Source organism: Carcharhinus amblyrhynchos, chromosome 11, assembly GCF_965287045.1.
Source record: "Carcharhinus amblyrhynchos chromosome 11, sCarAmb.v2.hapA, whole genome shotgun sequence".
In the NCBI taxonomy this organism is placed as follows: domain Eukaryota; kingdom Metazoa; phylum Chordata; class Chondrichthyes; order Carcharhiniformes; family Carcharhinidae; genus Carcharhinus; species Carcharhinus amblyrhynchos.
In genome coordinates, this window is record NC_137334.1 from 45,088,041 (window position 1) to 45,103,650 (window position 15,610).

General features: G+C 39.8%; 1 protein-coding gene across 1 annotated transcript in view; it reads left to right on the forward strand.

The window, feature by feature from the left end:
* dnah9l (dynein, axonemal, heavy polypeptide 9 like) overlaps positions 1-15,610 on the forward strand; it is a 443,144-nt gene that overhangs the window by 98,459 nt on the left and 329,075 nt on the right. Inside the window, exons 22-27 of the mRNA XM_080198977.1 lie at positions 5-163; positions 270-392; positions 479-601; positions 3,784-4,008; positions 4,310-4,401; positions 6,509-6,635. Of these exons, the coding sequence (XP_080055103.1) occupies positions 5-163; positions 270-392; positions 479-601; positions 3,784-4,008; positions 4,310-4,401; positions 6,509-6,635 (849 nt within the window). The remainder of the gene's footprint in view (positions 1-4; positions 164-269; positions 393-478; positions 602-3,783; positions 4,009-4,309; positions 4,402-6,508; positions 6,636-15,610) is intronic.

Genomic DNA, 15,610 nt, shown 5'->3' on the forward strand with positions numbered 1-15,610 from the left:
GTAGGAGATGAAAACACTTGATAAGGAGGTTCGAGTTTGGAATGTCTATGCTGGATTAGCATCTATGGTTAAAAATATGCTGACTTCACTTCGGGCCGTTACTGAGTTGCAGAATCCTGCCGTCAGAATGAGGCATTGGCAAGAGTTAATGAATGCAACAGGGGTAAGTCACCAGATATTTTACTGTCTGTATAATTTTGTTTACTTCCTAAAAGCAGTCTTAGTTTTTATTCCTTAAGCAATCTGATCTTGTATTTCACTCTTGATAGGTCAGCTTTGTCATGGATGCAGACACTACCCTGGGGGACTTGTTAGCCCTGCAGCTGTACAGGGTAGAAGAGGAAGTAAAAAACATAGTGGACAAAGCAGTAAAAGAAATGGCAATAGAAAAGGTGAAACAAAATATTTTTGTTTCTTTTATCACAAGTGTTTTTGGCACTAGTGTACATTCTCAAGAGCGGATAAACTTATTTTTCAGGTGCTGGCAGAGATTAGTCAAATATGGAATGTAATAGAGCTTTCATATGAAACACACTACAGTACAGGAACTCCATTGCTCAGATCTGATGAGAATCTTATTGAAACACTGGAGGATAATCAGGTGCTGATTTACAGTTAACTTAGCAGCAAAAAAAATGCATGGAAATGTCTGTTCAGTCATGATCATATTGAATGGCGGAACTAAATGACCTACCTCTGTTCCTATATTCCTTACTAGATTCATTATTTCTTTGTTCCATACAACTTATAAATTATCTTACCCACAAATTTGGGGCAGATTTCAAGTACCTCCCAGGGCCTAGTTTAAAGCTTCAAAACAACTATAATGTGGGAATTTACAAGTACACTCGCTATTGGTATGTTCTACTTTAAAAAAAATCACTTGTCAAACCTAATGCTATTTGTTCTGTTGATTCTGACTTGTATGATTATGTTCTTGCTTAAACTTCATTTGGTGGGATGAACTGGTAGTACTTTTTAACAATCATGTATTTTATGATTGTTAAATGGAAATATATTCCAGAATTTAATTGATTTATTATTCAAGGCAGGTAAAGTGTTTTGTTTTTAAAAATAAATTGGATGTTAGGAAGTTGGATGATATTAAAAAGGTAATTATTGTATTAGCTCCAGGTCATAAACATTTAATGCTTTCAATTATTGGATATAAAGATGTATTTTTGCTTTTTGTTGGTACAGCCACTGGCACCAACTGATATTATCCATATTGTTGTGATTATATAAAGGTCTGGAACACTGCAAAAAAAAGTCAAAAGTATTTTTTTGGTGAAGATTATATTAAAATAGTCAAACTTACTCTGTTCTTGGGGGAAGGGGTCACATTTTTTTCAAGTATATTGAATTATTAGTAAATTTCAGTTGATAGCTAACTGAGAATATGTGTTCAGTTGAAGTATTTCTGAAATGTGTAACTGTATTGCCATTCTCCTGGTATTACATAAGAAATCTAAAGAAGTGCTAAGCGGTAAATCTATGGGAATTATTTTGGCAGTGGAATTACTGAATGAAGCTAATCCAATAGAATTAGTTTGTTTTGATTTCAAAAGGTGCTTGACAGATTTCTCATGTGATGATAGTAAAAAATAGCTGACAGATTGTTTGTTTAGACTGATTGAGAATTGGCTAGGCATCAGATGTTGATAAATGAAAAGTGTCCTGCGTGGGGGAAAAAGTAAGCACAGTAAGAAGTCTCACAACACCAGGTTAAAGTCCAACAGGTTTATTTGGCAGCACGAGCTTTTGGAGTCTCAGGCTGCTTCTTCAGGTGAGTGAGGAGTTGTGTTCACAGGCAGGGCATATACAGACACAAACTCAATTTACAAGATAATGGTTGGAATGTGAGTCTTCGCAGATAATCATGTCTTAAAGGTACAGTGTGAGTGGAGAGAGGGCCAAGCACATGCTAAAGAGACGTGTATTTCTCTAGCCAGGACAGTTAGTGAGATTTTGCAAGCCCACGCATATCGTGGGGGTTACAAATAGTGTGACATGAACCCAAGGTCCCGGTTGAGGCCATCCTTGTGTGCGGAACTTGGCTATCAGTTTCTGCTCAGTGATTCTGCGTTGTCGTGTGTTGTGAAGGCTGCCTTGGAGAATGCTTACCTGAAGATCAGAGACTGAATGCCTGTGACTGCTGAAGTGTTCCCCAACTGGAAGAGAACAGTCCTGCCTGATGATTGTCGAGGGGTGTTCATTCATCTGTTGTTATAGGGTCTGCGTGGTCTCCTCAATGTATATGTCTTGGGACATCCTTTCCTGCAGCTTATCAGGTAGACACTGTTGGCCGAGTCAGAAGAGTATGTACTGTGCACCTGGTGGATGGTGTTCTCACATGAGATGATGGCATCCATGTTGATGATCTGGCTCGTCTTGCTGAGATTGCTGTGGCGGGGTTGTGTGATGTTGTGGTCACTGCTCTCCTGAAAGTTGGGTAGTTTGCTGCAGACAATGGTCTGTTTGAGGTTGTGCAGTTGTTTGAAGGCAAGAGATGGGGGTGTGGGGATGGCCTTGGTGAGGTGTCCTGAGTTGCCTGGGCTTGCAAAATCTCACTAACTGCCCTGGTTGGAGACAATACACACCTCTTTAACCTGTGCTTGGCCCTCTCTCCACTCATGTTGTCTGCACCTGTAAAGACTCACATTCCAATCATTATCTTGTAAAATGAATTTGTATCTATATATGCCCTGTTTGTGAACACAATTGCTCACTCAACTGAAGAAGTCTGAGACTCCGAAAGCTTGTGCTGCCAAATCAACCTGTTGGACTTTAACCTGGTGTTGTGTGACTTCTTACTGTGCTTACCCAAGTCCAACGCTAGCATCGCCACATCATGGGAAAAGGTACCCACAATGTTTTTCAGTATTGATAAACGTATGGCAATTCTATGGTGAATTGAGTCAGTTTGGAGTTAATGATTGTGAGGTTTCAAATGTAATTACATGGAGGCCCCACACAGGCCTCTCCCCACCCCTCAACTACCCCTCACATGGGATTCCCCCCACCCTCTTGGGGACTCTTTTTCTGCCCACCTCTCTGCCCCTGCCTGCAAGCCTGACTTTCACTCTCAGGCCTGCCGCAACCTGGTCCAACCCCACCTAAGTGGACCCGAGGCCCATCTACATTTCCCCTCCCCAATCAACCAATGTCTGATATTGTCCCCTGCACAGGCTGACCTGACTCCAGGTTTAACACCTTCCCCCTGACCTGACATAAGGCCTAACCCTCCCTACCCTAAGGCCCGACCCCTGACTTCTCACCTCTGACCCTTCCCAATCTCTAATCCTCCAAACCTCCGCTTTCCCCCTCCTGACCACCAAATTCACTCCTTAACTCTCAATTCCAACCCCCATGACTCCTATCCACTTACCTTAAAGACTTAGCTTTTCCCTGTCCTTTAAATTTCACTGGACCTTTAACTTATTTGGTTGATGGCAATTATTGCCATAAAAAAGGGGATGTGGCCTCTTCACTTCAACTCTCCTGTACTTTGATGCTCTGCCCCAGTACAGGCTATACTGCTTAGATCTCTTCCAGCCTGAGTCAGAAGGTTTGGTGACGTAGGCTGGGGGAAAAAAAATCAGGTAAGTAATTGGGTGCGCAATGTCATCTGATGCTGATTGTCTTCCTCTCTGAGGAAGTTTAGGCCCAACAAAGATAATAACTGAAGGATTTTTAATGCACATGGCTGTAACTTAGTACCATAGCTATTTTTTAAATAAGATAATAAAAAGTGATCTTTGTTCTCCTTGCTGTAATTGATAGGTTCAGCTGCAAAATATTTTGATAAGTAAATATGTGGAATATTTCTTGGCGGATGTCAGTAGCTGGCAAAAGAAATTAATGATTAGTGATTTGGTCATTTCTTTGTGGATGGAAGTGCAGCGTACATGGGCTCACTTACAGAGTATTTTCACTGGTTCTAAGGACATCAGAAATCAACTTTCTGAAGATGCTGAAAGATTTGATGAGATTGATTTGAACTTTAAGGTACTTTCTGATCAAGGCAAATGATAAGCTAACTTAATTTTAAATTGCTATCTGTATGCTGATGCTGCATGTTTTGTTTCTGTTAGAGGTTATCAAGATAATCATTCCATTTCCTATTTTTTTAAATAATTTTTATTTTACAAAATTCCAGAAAATTTGCATTTATATGGATAAAGTACAATCCCTGAAACTAATTAGTCAAATGCTTACAAAAAAAAGTATATCATGGGAACAGGCAGAAAGTAGTCAAAATGATTTATTTATAGAGAAATTGAAATAATTTTTACTCTTTCCATTTTAGGACTTAATGGCTAAGACTGTTAAAACAAGGAAAGTAATTGAGACAACAAACAATCTGGGATTACTGGAAAAATTGGAAGTGCTTCAACAAAGGTAACAATTACTTAACAACATTTCATCAAAATTCCCAGTCATCTATCTTAAGATTTTTTTGTATCAGATAATTTAATAATTGCATTTTTAATAATTACTAGTTGCTCTAATTAAAAATCTTGCATCTGTACTCAATTTCTACCCACACAACACTAGTTCCTACTACCACATTTTTGTCATGTGTTGGGTGCTAAATCCTTTCATAATAATTTCCTATGTCTGCATTCATAATCAATCTTGGCTATGTAAACTGCACAGTCTGATTACTGGGTTTCCACATATCACTTAAAATTAATCCTTTTTGCATCAGTATTGTTTCTCACAGTTGCTGAGAAAATTTTCCAAAAGCATTTTGGCGAATAGATAATGAGTCCCACTTTCATCTTCAGTGCTCTGCCTGAAGCCAAGTCTGGTCCGAAGCAGCATGATTTCAACACAGATAGGACAATGAGGCAGGCCCCAAATTCAGCCCAGCCAGAATGAGGATCAAACCCTGTTCTATTGGCACCAGTCTGCTCCACACCACTGGCCTCCCTCAAGAGTTTGAGTTGCTGTGGCAACACACATGCATGCTGTAGCCTGAAACTATGGGTAGTGAGTGATGGTACTCCAATTTCTTTTCATCATGTGGCTGATCAGGAATCTTTCCAAGCCCCACAGAGGGCGTCTGCCAAAGTCGTCTCAGGCCACAGAGTGTGGAAGTCAACAGGCCTCCTCAACTTCAGCAGTGGACCTGGGGAAGCATCTAAGTGTAGTGGGAGGGTGAAGAAGATTATGAAATGATTGGTACCTAGTTGGCAAAGGTGAAAGTAGGCACTAGTGTAGAGAGGTCACTACTCTATTCAGTTACAATTAATGAAACACACTGTTTACTCACAGAGCCTCCATCCTATCATTTCATGCTGCCAAATTCAGTGGACCCATGCATGTACTCAGTGTTTCATTCCTGTGGAGTGTGAGTGCTATGCCTCTCCCACACTAAGAACAGAGTAAAGAGCCCTGCTACAGGCACATCCCTGTGCAACCCCCCAACTCATCCATCCGCACCAGAGTAGTTCAGTTTTGCATCTCTTCGCCTGAGTAGCAGAGGCTAAGGTGCTGTCAAGCTGCTGATTGCTGTTCACCTTGGGTGTAAGGTGAAAGCGAAAACCTGGTCACATACTTAGAGGGGCCTGCAGTGTCTGAGATTATTTATTCCAGCTTTTATGAACCCTGTGATGTGCCATTCATTGGCATGCATGTGCAGCTCTTGGTTAGACAGGAATCAGACATGTTACTGAAGATGAGAGAAGCATTGCTTTCTCTTTGCTGCAAGCCATCGTTATTGACCTGCACAGTCAGGCCAGTGGCTTCAGCTCCTGCCATTGAAAACATGCAGTCTAATGGTTAGATAATGCTGGCATAACATCATTGGTTTGACCTTACACCCATTGTGTGAGACATCATCACCTGTTACTCCCTCCCATCCTGAAAGGAGAGGCAATCAGGATTGAAGATTGATGGCCAATTCTGGCCCTGCCCACTTCCCAGCATTCTTCCTCCTCCTCGGTATCGCCCAAGAAGATCTGGTACTCGCCCATCTCCTCCAGGTCTAGGTTGTCTCCCCTCTGAAGTGCTCTATTGTGGAGAGTGCAGCAGACCACAAAAATATGGGAGACCCTCTGGGGTCTGTAGCGTATCCCCGACTGGTTCGGGCACCAGAACTGCATCTTCAACAGTCCAGTCATCTGCTCCACCAACGTGTTGAAGTGTAAGCCTCATTGTATCGAGTCTCCATTGGTGTTTGTGCCCTTGCACTGGCGTTATCCTTGTACCCGAGACCCATCCCTTCAGCTTCATATTATGCTGTTCTCAGACATGATCGTGCCATCAGCTTTAAGCTTAAGTAAGGTGTGATGGTCTACATTTTTAAAATGCTCTTCTTGTTTTTGTTTGGAATAATGAAGTTGTTTAATTTTAGTGTTGTATAATTGAACATATTTTTAAAGGTAGTGGCACCAAATGTTCTTCTTTATAATTACAATGCCTCATCTGCTAAGAAGCTATTTTATATTTTTAGGAGAAATTACTGTGATAACAAAAATGTAAGTTCTCAATCTTTTTCCAGACTGACTTGCTGTGAGAAAGCTTTAGCTGAATACCTTGAGACTAAACGACTCACATTTCCAAGATTTTATTTTGTTTCTGCAATGGATTTATTAGAAATTATTTCCAAAGGAGGTCAGCCAAAACAGGTAAAGATTCCATGGTGCACATCCTGAGAAATAATAGATGTGCAACATGGGCACTGAAAATTAAAGTTCAGTGTATACAATATCCTTCAGCTGGTTTTGTATCTGTACTGAATTTTATCTCCATGTCTTGCTAGATTTCACAAAATCAAAAATTAGTCAATGAAGCTGATGGATTGCATTGATTGAGGCAGACATTAATTAATTTGTTAGATTGTGTTGTAGCCTGTTTAATGAATTAAGTGATTGTATTGACTGAGTGACACATTATATAATAATTTTATTATCTCAAATAATAAGAATAAAACATTTATGGGATTTGACTTATTCAGACATCATTTAGCAAAGTCAGGTGAATCTCATTAATTTTTTATTTATTAAGTTTTCTAGGTTTAACAGCTGAAGAATTGATTATCTAGTAAATTTATTGCACTTGATTCACTCAGCCAGATATAACTTAGAGTAAAAACTGAAAATGCTGGAAACACTTACCATGTCAGTCAACATTTGTGAGAACAAGGAACTGAATGGTTTAGTTACAGATCCCAAGTTTTGGTGATGAGGCCACACTTGCTTGTCTGTTCTGTCTCCAGACACTGACTGACCAGCTATTTACTTGTAGGCTTTTCTGAATTTGCTTCAGATTTCTACTGTCTTCAGTGTCTTTTTTTTTGAAATAATTTAATGAATTTACTGAATTCCAATCATAGAAAATTTAATGAATTTGATAAATTGGATTGACTTACCAAAAGATCATTTAATAGCATTCATTCAGATGTAGAAAATGTTATGAATTCATTGGATTTGATTCACTTGGCCAGACATTATTTAAAGAATTTGCTGGATTCCATTCATTGAATCACAGATAATTTAATGAATTCAGTGAATTGCGATGAGATTATGTAATGACGTACAAAAAATGGCAGGGAATATGGATAATAGTCACAGAGGAGCTTTTGAATACAGTGTTAGTCCAAATAGGAGTCCTGGCTGAATAATTTGAGTTGTACAGCTAGTTGTGGGAGAGAGGGCAGTAAAACTTTGAAAGTAAATGAACCATAGCTAGAAGGGAATAATAATAACCTATAATGGGGCTAAGTAGGGGATTTGGAAGCTTACTGAAATGGGCCTCAGTCTGAGACCAGAATTGTGTAGGGCAATGGTGGGGTGGGGTAAGCCTGTTGTAAATAAGTTAAATGAATTTGCAATAGAAAAGTTAAAAAAGTGTGATGAAAATATGACAACGGCATTAACATCTTCAAGACAGGAAATGCAATTGGATGTCAGATTTTAATGTTTTTCAATAACTTGGTTGAAAGTAAAAGTAAGTTTCACGTAAATGAAATATATTTTTTACAATAGTATTATTTATATTTAAGTTCAGTTGATTTTTTTTTTGTTTTTAATGCCTTTAAATTCTAGTGTTTCCTAAATCTGAAACCACCCCCAATACAGTCAAGCCAGAAATTTCCAATCTCGCCCACAGCTGGGATTCTCCAGTCTCACTGGTGTAAATTGAGATTTGGCTGAGTGCCAAATTCTCTGTCCTCACTGGCAATGTGGCAAGCAGAATGACATCAGAAAATTGCAGCCTCAATACCTAGGAACATCCTTGCCAGATGCTCCCTAGAGCTTTCTTCAAGTGTCCACTGAGCATGCACTAAAAAGAATTTGTTACAGGAATGTTAAACTCAGTTTGATCATCCATATTCAAGTCAAACATTTATTTGATTAAAGATGATCAACTACATTAGTTCAGGAAAATAAAATGTGTCTTTAGCAACTAGTTTAATGATGTAAACTATGTTGAATCAGATGCTGGTGCAACTTTTCAGTTGGGGAAAAAGGTCTATCGGGTTTGTAAGTTTGCTTTAGAACAAATTCTGGTCACTTTCTGACTCTTGCGCCTGATCTAGCTATGGAATAATTTTCTGACTGCGTCTTCAGTTATCTAGAAAAAGCAGTAGTAGCATTATTGTCTAACTAACAAGTCATAGCAACTACCATCACCTTCTCAAAGAAATTAACGATGGACAACAAATGTTGACCTTGCCAGCAACACTCTCATGTTTTGAAAGAATAAAAGAAACAGAGTAATTAAGTTTATCTAGCTTCTTATGATAGAAAATTAAATTGCCCATCAGCTCTATACCAAACTGTTATAAATAACTTTCATATGTAATGCTTTTGTTTCTTATCAATTGCAGAACTTATTTGCCTTGGCCAAAAATTTTCAGAGGTTCCAAAGAAATTCATACATTTGAAAAATATAAGACTGGGATTTTCTGCTCCTGTTTGTGTCGGACAGAATTGATGACGAGAGTGAAAATTATCGTGAGAAGGCCAAAGTCACATGTCACATTGACGTAAAGACTGGAAACGATCATCCCCACCCCATGACAGCAGGCTGTGTTTCCTGCCATTCAATGTTGGGAAGCTCAGCTCATTATAACAAATTAGCATGTCATTATTGGGCTCATACGCCAGAATCGTGCCCCCATGTCAAATAACGTATTCATGGTAACGTGTTGTCAGAATGGCACGAAACATTACTGGTCTCAGAAGCCATGCACCTGGTGAGCAATATTCCTAGGGGAGTTTGGAGTTGAGCACTGGGGGAGGGGGGAGGAGGACATGCCAAGGTAATGCTAGGGGGTGCGAGCTTGAGGGTCACTTGATGCAAGGCAGTTAAGCTGGGTGAAAATTACCTCCTGGTGTGCTGGCTGTACACCGGGCCAGCCATTAACAATCGCAGCTAGGTCATCAATTTGCTGAGTTGCTAGTGGAATGGGTGAATCAAAAGCTGCAGGTCAGCAATATATTATGGAATACCTGTGTCTGCTTCTTCAAAGTCTTGCATTTTATGATGGAAGAAGTTGCCATTGCCACTAGCACCCTCAATGCTGCTTTTCCCGTCTGACATTTACCTTTGCTGATGTCAGAGAAAATCACTGCCTATATTGTTGACACGGTCACGATGACCTTATGAATTTAACTAACAGTTCAATTCATAAGGTGCTGCAGATCAATCACATTTGAACATAACTACACAATACTTGTGCTTCACTCAGATAAACTTAAACATTCTGTTTCATTTGTTGAATAAACCATTCCCTTATGGCCATAGCTGTGACTCAAATAAACCATTGGATTTTCCCCTCAGAGCAGTGTGGACCACAGTAGCTTGGGAATAACTGGCATAAGCTCATAGGGGTCTGTGTAGAGGAAATGATTCCTGTTGCAAGGTTAGTTTTAGTGAAGGCAAGATACAGAAAGTACTTAGTTGCTGCAGTGTTAGTATTGTCTAAGCACAATATGTGCTTAGACAATATTAACCATTAGTGTATGTGCCCAATAATGACATAATAATTTATTATAACGAGCTTCCCAACATTGAATGGCAATATGTATGTTGTGAGTAGTAGAAGTTATTAGTCTATTTTACATGACAGTGAAGCACCAGTTATAAATAGAGTTTGAAACAGATTTCGCGTGCAGGAACTTCAGAGATCTTTATCCAGTGATCTTCATAGACACTATACTCATCTTGAGTTTGGCATAGATAAATGTTTAAGATATATTGATATATTTTCCTCATATGGTCTCGTATCCAAAGACATATTTTCATCACTTTGCAGTGAAGTAAAGGACATTCCTCAGGACTGAGAAAATGTTATTATGGAATAGCTGTGTTGGGGAATGATGTCAGGATAGGTCTTCAGAATGAATTTCTATGAATGCATTTTTCTGAGTGATGGAGATCACCAATAAGAATGAAGAGTCTTTGGTTTAGCTGGGGACTGGGTGAACAATGATAGAGACAGAGGTGCTGAAACAGAAACATTACGTGGAGGATACAGGCAGAGGAATGGGCAAGATAACAATGATGGCCAAAATGGCTGAGCTGGGAAGCATTGGTGGCTGAGAATGAATATGTAGTAAGCTGGCAATGGTGGAAATTGCAAGAAACCTGAAGCAGAGAATGTTAGTTGAAAGTGTTGGTCATCGGACCACAATGAAGGGGAGGAGAAATGAAAAAGTACCTAATCAACTCGACGGGGAGGCAGTACAATAATAGTGGTTAAGCTCAAGGAGTATGTTATGATGGTTGAAGCCTGTGACTGTGTTAATGGAGATTAAGTCAGGAATTTCTATGTATTACAGACCAAATAAGACATGAAAATCATGCAGAAAATGTAATACATTATAGATTTCATCATCTATGAGTATAATTCATCATTGCCGCCATTCCTATTCTTAACTATAAACTAATTCCATCCTATTGAAAATTAATCAATATTGTGAAAGACTACTGATGAGAGCGCAGTCCATTTATTTGTGAAGGGGAGATTTATTATCATTCCCATCTAGGAGCCTTGTTGATTTTATACTCACCCTCTAGTCTTACAATGACGGTTGAAAATTAAATAGTCTGCTTGTTCTGGATGGTTAAAAAATACAATTTGAGCTGTTTATTCCCCAATTTTTCTGTCAGTGGGTGACTTTGACACTGGTTACCACACCGTTTGAGATTCATAACTTGTAGTATGGAAAAGAACGAACACAGATTTCAGCCAAAGCTAAGATTCAAATCAAGATCTCCCAGTGTGTGAGGCATTTCACTTAAGCATTAGTGAAATGCCTCATATACTTGTTTTCTTCTATTTTGGATCTTTTCTCGATGTTCTTGACAAAACAAAGTCCCAACTTGTCACTAGTTCTCTTTTTGCAATTCCCTAACTCTGTTAAGGGTTGTGGGCTTTAACAGAAAAGACTGTGTGCACATAGATTCAAATTAAGAACAATCAGTTTTATTCTTGGATGTCTTGCCTTTACAAAGTACAAGCTGAAAGTAAAACAGCAGCCTCTGCAACAATCTCATGACATCACTATCAAATCATGTGTTTAGATCTTAAAGCAATCTGCAACCACTTAAATATATAACATCCTTCCCCTATGTAGGTTGCCACTCATGTTGTGGCATTCTTCCATTCAAAGGCTGGATCCCTTCTTGCAGATATCTGTAGTGTCTGCTCCACTACTACTGTAACAGAGGTTCCTGTGTCTAATTCCATTCTCAGTGGTCTACTATTTACTAATAGCAACACTGTATGGATGCTACCTTGTCTGCTTTTATATTAGTTAATATCAAGCTGATCTGCTCATCCCCAGGAAAATCTTCCACATTATGTACTAGCTCGAGCTGCTCACTCTGCTGCTACTAGGCAGGCTCTATTTACTTTTGCATGTGTCTCAGATGGCCTTCCTGTGGCATGCAAAGCACTCTGCATCCTTGAACTTGCAAATCTCTGGAGCATGATTTCCCCCATACCTGTAACACTCTGTAATGATCCTAGACTGTTGATTCATTCTCCTGAATCTTCTAATTCTATCAGCTGCTGTATATGTTTCTTGGTTTAAGCTGGTGTCTTCATTTTTGGCACCACTGCTACCTGTAGCTTCCTGGCCTAACTGGTGGACCATGCCATACTGCACACTGAAGTTCCAAGACACTCTTCTTAGAGCTCTTCATTTTTAACGCTATTTCCAGCACCTTTTTAAAATTAATCTCTGTTTCTGCCACCAGCCGCCTCTGTTTAGTCTCATCATTTACTCCATAGACAGTCAATCTCTCAGCTTGGCATTTAGTGTTGTCCCAAAATCATGGTACTCCAGAATCTACCTAAGGCTTGATATGTAGGTTGCAATCTCCTCTGTGGTTCTCCCTGTGGAATTGAAATTTTAAAATTTCAGGTGGTTATGCCTTTGTACCAAATAAGCTTACTTCAGGCATGTTTGGGAAGTTCTGCAATGGTTCAGCTAATAGATTTGCATTCCACACATGCTTAATATTGCCTCCTCCTTTCCCTCCTTTCTATTTCATTTGCTTTGAGGAAATATTCTAATTGCTCAAAGTACTGCCACCCCTCTTCAGCAATGGTATCAGAGGGGTCACTCTACCAAATACAGGCATTTCTGTAGCTCTGTTCTACTTTGCAAGCTTGACTTCAGTTGGGCCGGATTCTGTGCCAGTGATCTTGTAACACACTTGCTTTTACCTAGTTGCCAAATGTAGAGAGAAACTCGGCTCTCTCAGTTAGAACAAATTGTAGATGCTTATTAATGAACAGGGTGATGCACATTCAATTCAAGCTCAGAAAAATTGGAGTGAAGCCCCAACTCAGTTCCCGATTGATGAGCCCAGGTCATGTAACTCCTTCAGAAGCTCGTCCCTTAAAGGGGCCAGACACCATAGGGTCAATGGATAGTTGTTGTTTCCCACCCTTCTTCCTCCCCTTTGTCTCTATGCTTCACCTAAAGCAGAGAGAGACCTCGAGAGAGCTCGATCTCTAATTACTCAGACCTATGAGACTTGCACTATAGTTGTGAATGCATACAACCTATAGCTGAGCAAGGCTAGTGTGAGTTGGCTACAGGGTAGCTACATTGCAAATGGGCTAAGCCTGTGTTAGTGGCAAGGATACAGAGATTGAAGAGCATTAAGAAATGGATGTATTCCATAAGAAACTGTCCCTGTTCACTAATTTAAATAGTCTAGTTTGTTGGTTTATAAGAAGCCTCCCCTTACTTACTTTAGTAAGAAGAGATAATAAAATTTAGTATACACAGCAAGGATTCCATTGTGATGATTTCTGGCTCACATTATTGTACTTCCTAAGTCTAGAGACACTTTGTGCTTAGTCTGCCTCATCCTTGTGTCTAATTTCCTTAGCTTGTTATTTTGGAAAAGGTTAGCCTCAAAGCAGAGACTACATCCAGCTTGAAGGGCACCAATCCACATCAAACATGGCTGACCAGGAGTCTCTCTTGCTCTTACCACCTGCCATAGGGTGCGTTGGAAGGATTCTCTGATTAATCAACCTGTTTGACTGCATCATGAACACATCCTCCATGGCTGTCATATCCTGGAGTGGGATTCAAATCTGACACAAAGGCTGGGCTGCTCCAGGAGACTTTCATATTGTTGTTTAACTAAATACTGGGCAATCAACATTCTTAACCAATTAATTGAAGTATGTGGGCAGAATTCTAACTATCTAAGTGGATAGGGCATATTCAAGTATGGCTGGGGCTGTGTTAAAACCCCAGAAAGTGGTCTGTGTCAGAAACCCAACATGATCTCACCCTTTTAGATTTAACAGAGGTGTGTTTGGATGCAAACAGTAAACCCCCAAGGAGCTCTCAAGTCAGTCATTTAACTAATGTAAATATTTAATTCCATCTGTATTCTGGCTTTAACAGCCAGTGAACAGTTTTCTTGATGTGTGGACCTTACCAGTGTCAACAAGGTGAGAGTACAGCCTGATCTAATCAATCAGTGAAACTGACAGACTGGAAGGCTTTAACTAGTTGAGCTATATAGATGCTACCTTGCCATTGTGAAAGCTTTGTGCTCACAGGACTTGTTCTGCCAGCTTCCTTAATATGAAGGAACAACTGTGCTCCAGAAAGCTTAGCCTATCAAAGCAGAAATTTTGTTGAAATCTGCAGTCTCCTGGAACAAGGCCTTTTTCCAAGAGGGCCAGGTGGGCTTGCATTGCCAACAGCTGCTACGGCCATCACATACCTAAATTTCCATGCCTTTAGTTCCTTCCAGGAATCTGCCAGTGATAGCTCCTGCATTTCACAGTTTGCTGCCTACGACTATAGTTTCCAGCTCTCCGATGTCATGTTTTCCAAGGCAACTGCTGTTGTCTACTTTTGACATTAATGAGGCAAGTCTGATATGAGTTCTCAGATTAGCTACTGTGGTTAGATTCCACAGGGAGTCATTGGCTGCAAAATGTGGCAATCAAGATCCCTTTAGATCAACCTGGACTGTTCAATAGTTGGAAAGATTTCCACTCCCTCAGTGTTCAACTGATGTGTGGAATTTTAGTTTTCATGTTTTTATAAGATATCCCGTAAGTCATCCTGACTAGACGATGCCTATACTCTGTCATTGGTCAATAAGCCCAGAAGTGGAATGATAATCCTGCGGTTGTGTTAATCATTCATGGCAAAGTCTAGTATCAAAACAATTGGGTTCCTGACACACTGCCAACCATCATGCTGCAGTAAAATTCTGACCCTGATATCCATTTATGGTTGTCACTGACAATGCCAAACATAATGGAACACTTATTGCAGCCTATAAAATTTGCTAAATTATGTAGCATATCAATTGAATGGAAATGCTAAACATGCCCAGATTTTTAAAAACATGATTAAAAGTTTTACTGATCTTCTGTCACTTCTAACTTTCTTGGGCAATTTCATCTTCTCATCAAAGTATTCACTCTATTGTGGGAGGTGGGGGCGTTGATGTTGGGTTGCAGGGCAGTATCTCTTCTATGTGGCCAAAGTTTATACGTGAACAATGGGCGTCATCAGTCTGGTTACTTGAGAGCTATAAGGCTGAAGTTTGCCTACCTAGGCAAGTACCTAGAGTTAGAAAATTTCCTGACTCACCAGACCTACCTGAATAGAGTAGCCTGAAATGCATGAATTTTGCTGTGCAAAGTGAGAGTACCAGGCGGGTGTAGGATGGAGTTTTGTCTGCACATTCTGGAAGCAGAGCATTGGTGGCCACAGGAGCAGGCAAATACTTAGGCAGGTTGAATGTAAGGTCCATTTGGCTCTCTGGGACTTTGTCGTAATTTTAGAAATGTTAGGGCCTATGGCCCTTACCCTCCCATTCCAACCCAAAGCTAATTCTCATCATCCATTCCACCTTCATGGCCCCTTATACTCTCCATGGAGCTCCATAGCCACTCGTCCAGTATTCACTATGTGGAGATGAAAATAAATAAACTTCAAATATTTCCATTCAAAAAACCCAGTCTAAACTTTTAAATCTCCTCAAGTGGTTAATATCTTAGACAAACAAACTTCTATTCAGACCCCACATCAAAGACAGATAATTATTTAATAGACTATTTAAACTGTCGATAAAACTGTGAAGTCATAACCCCTAC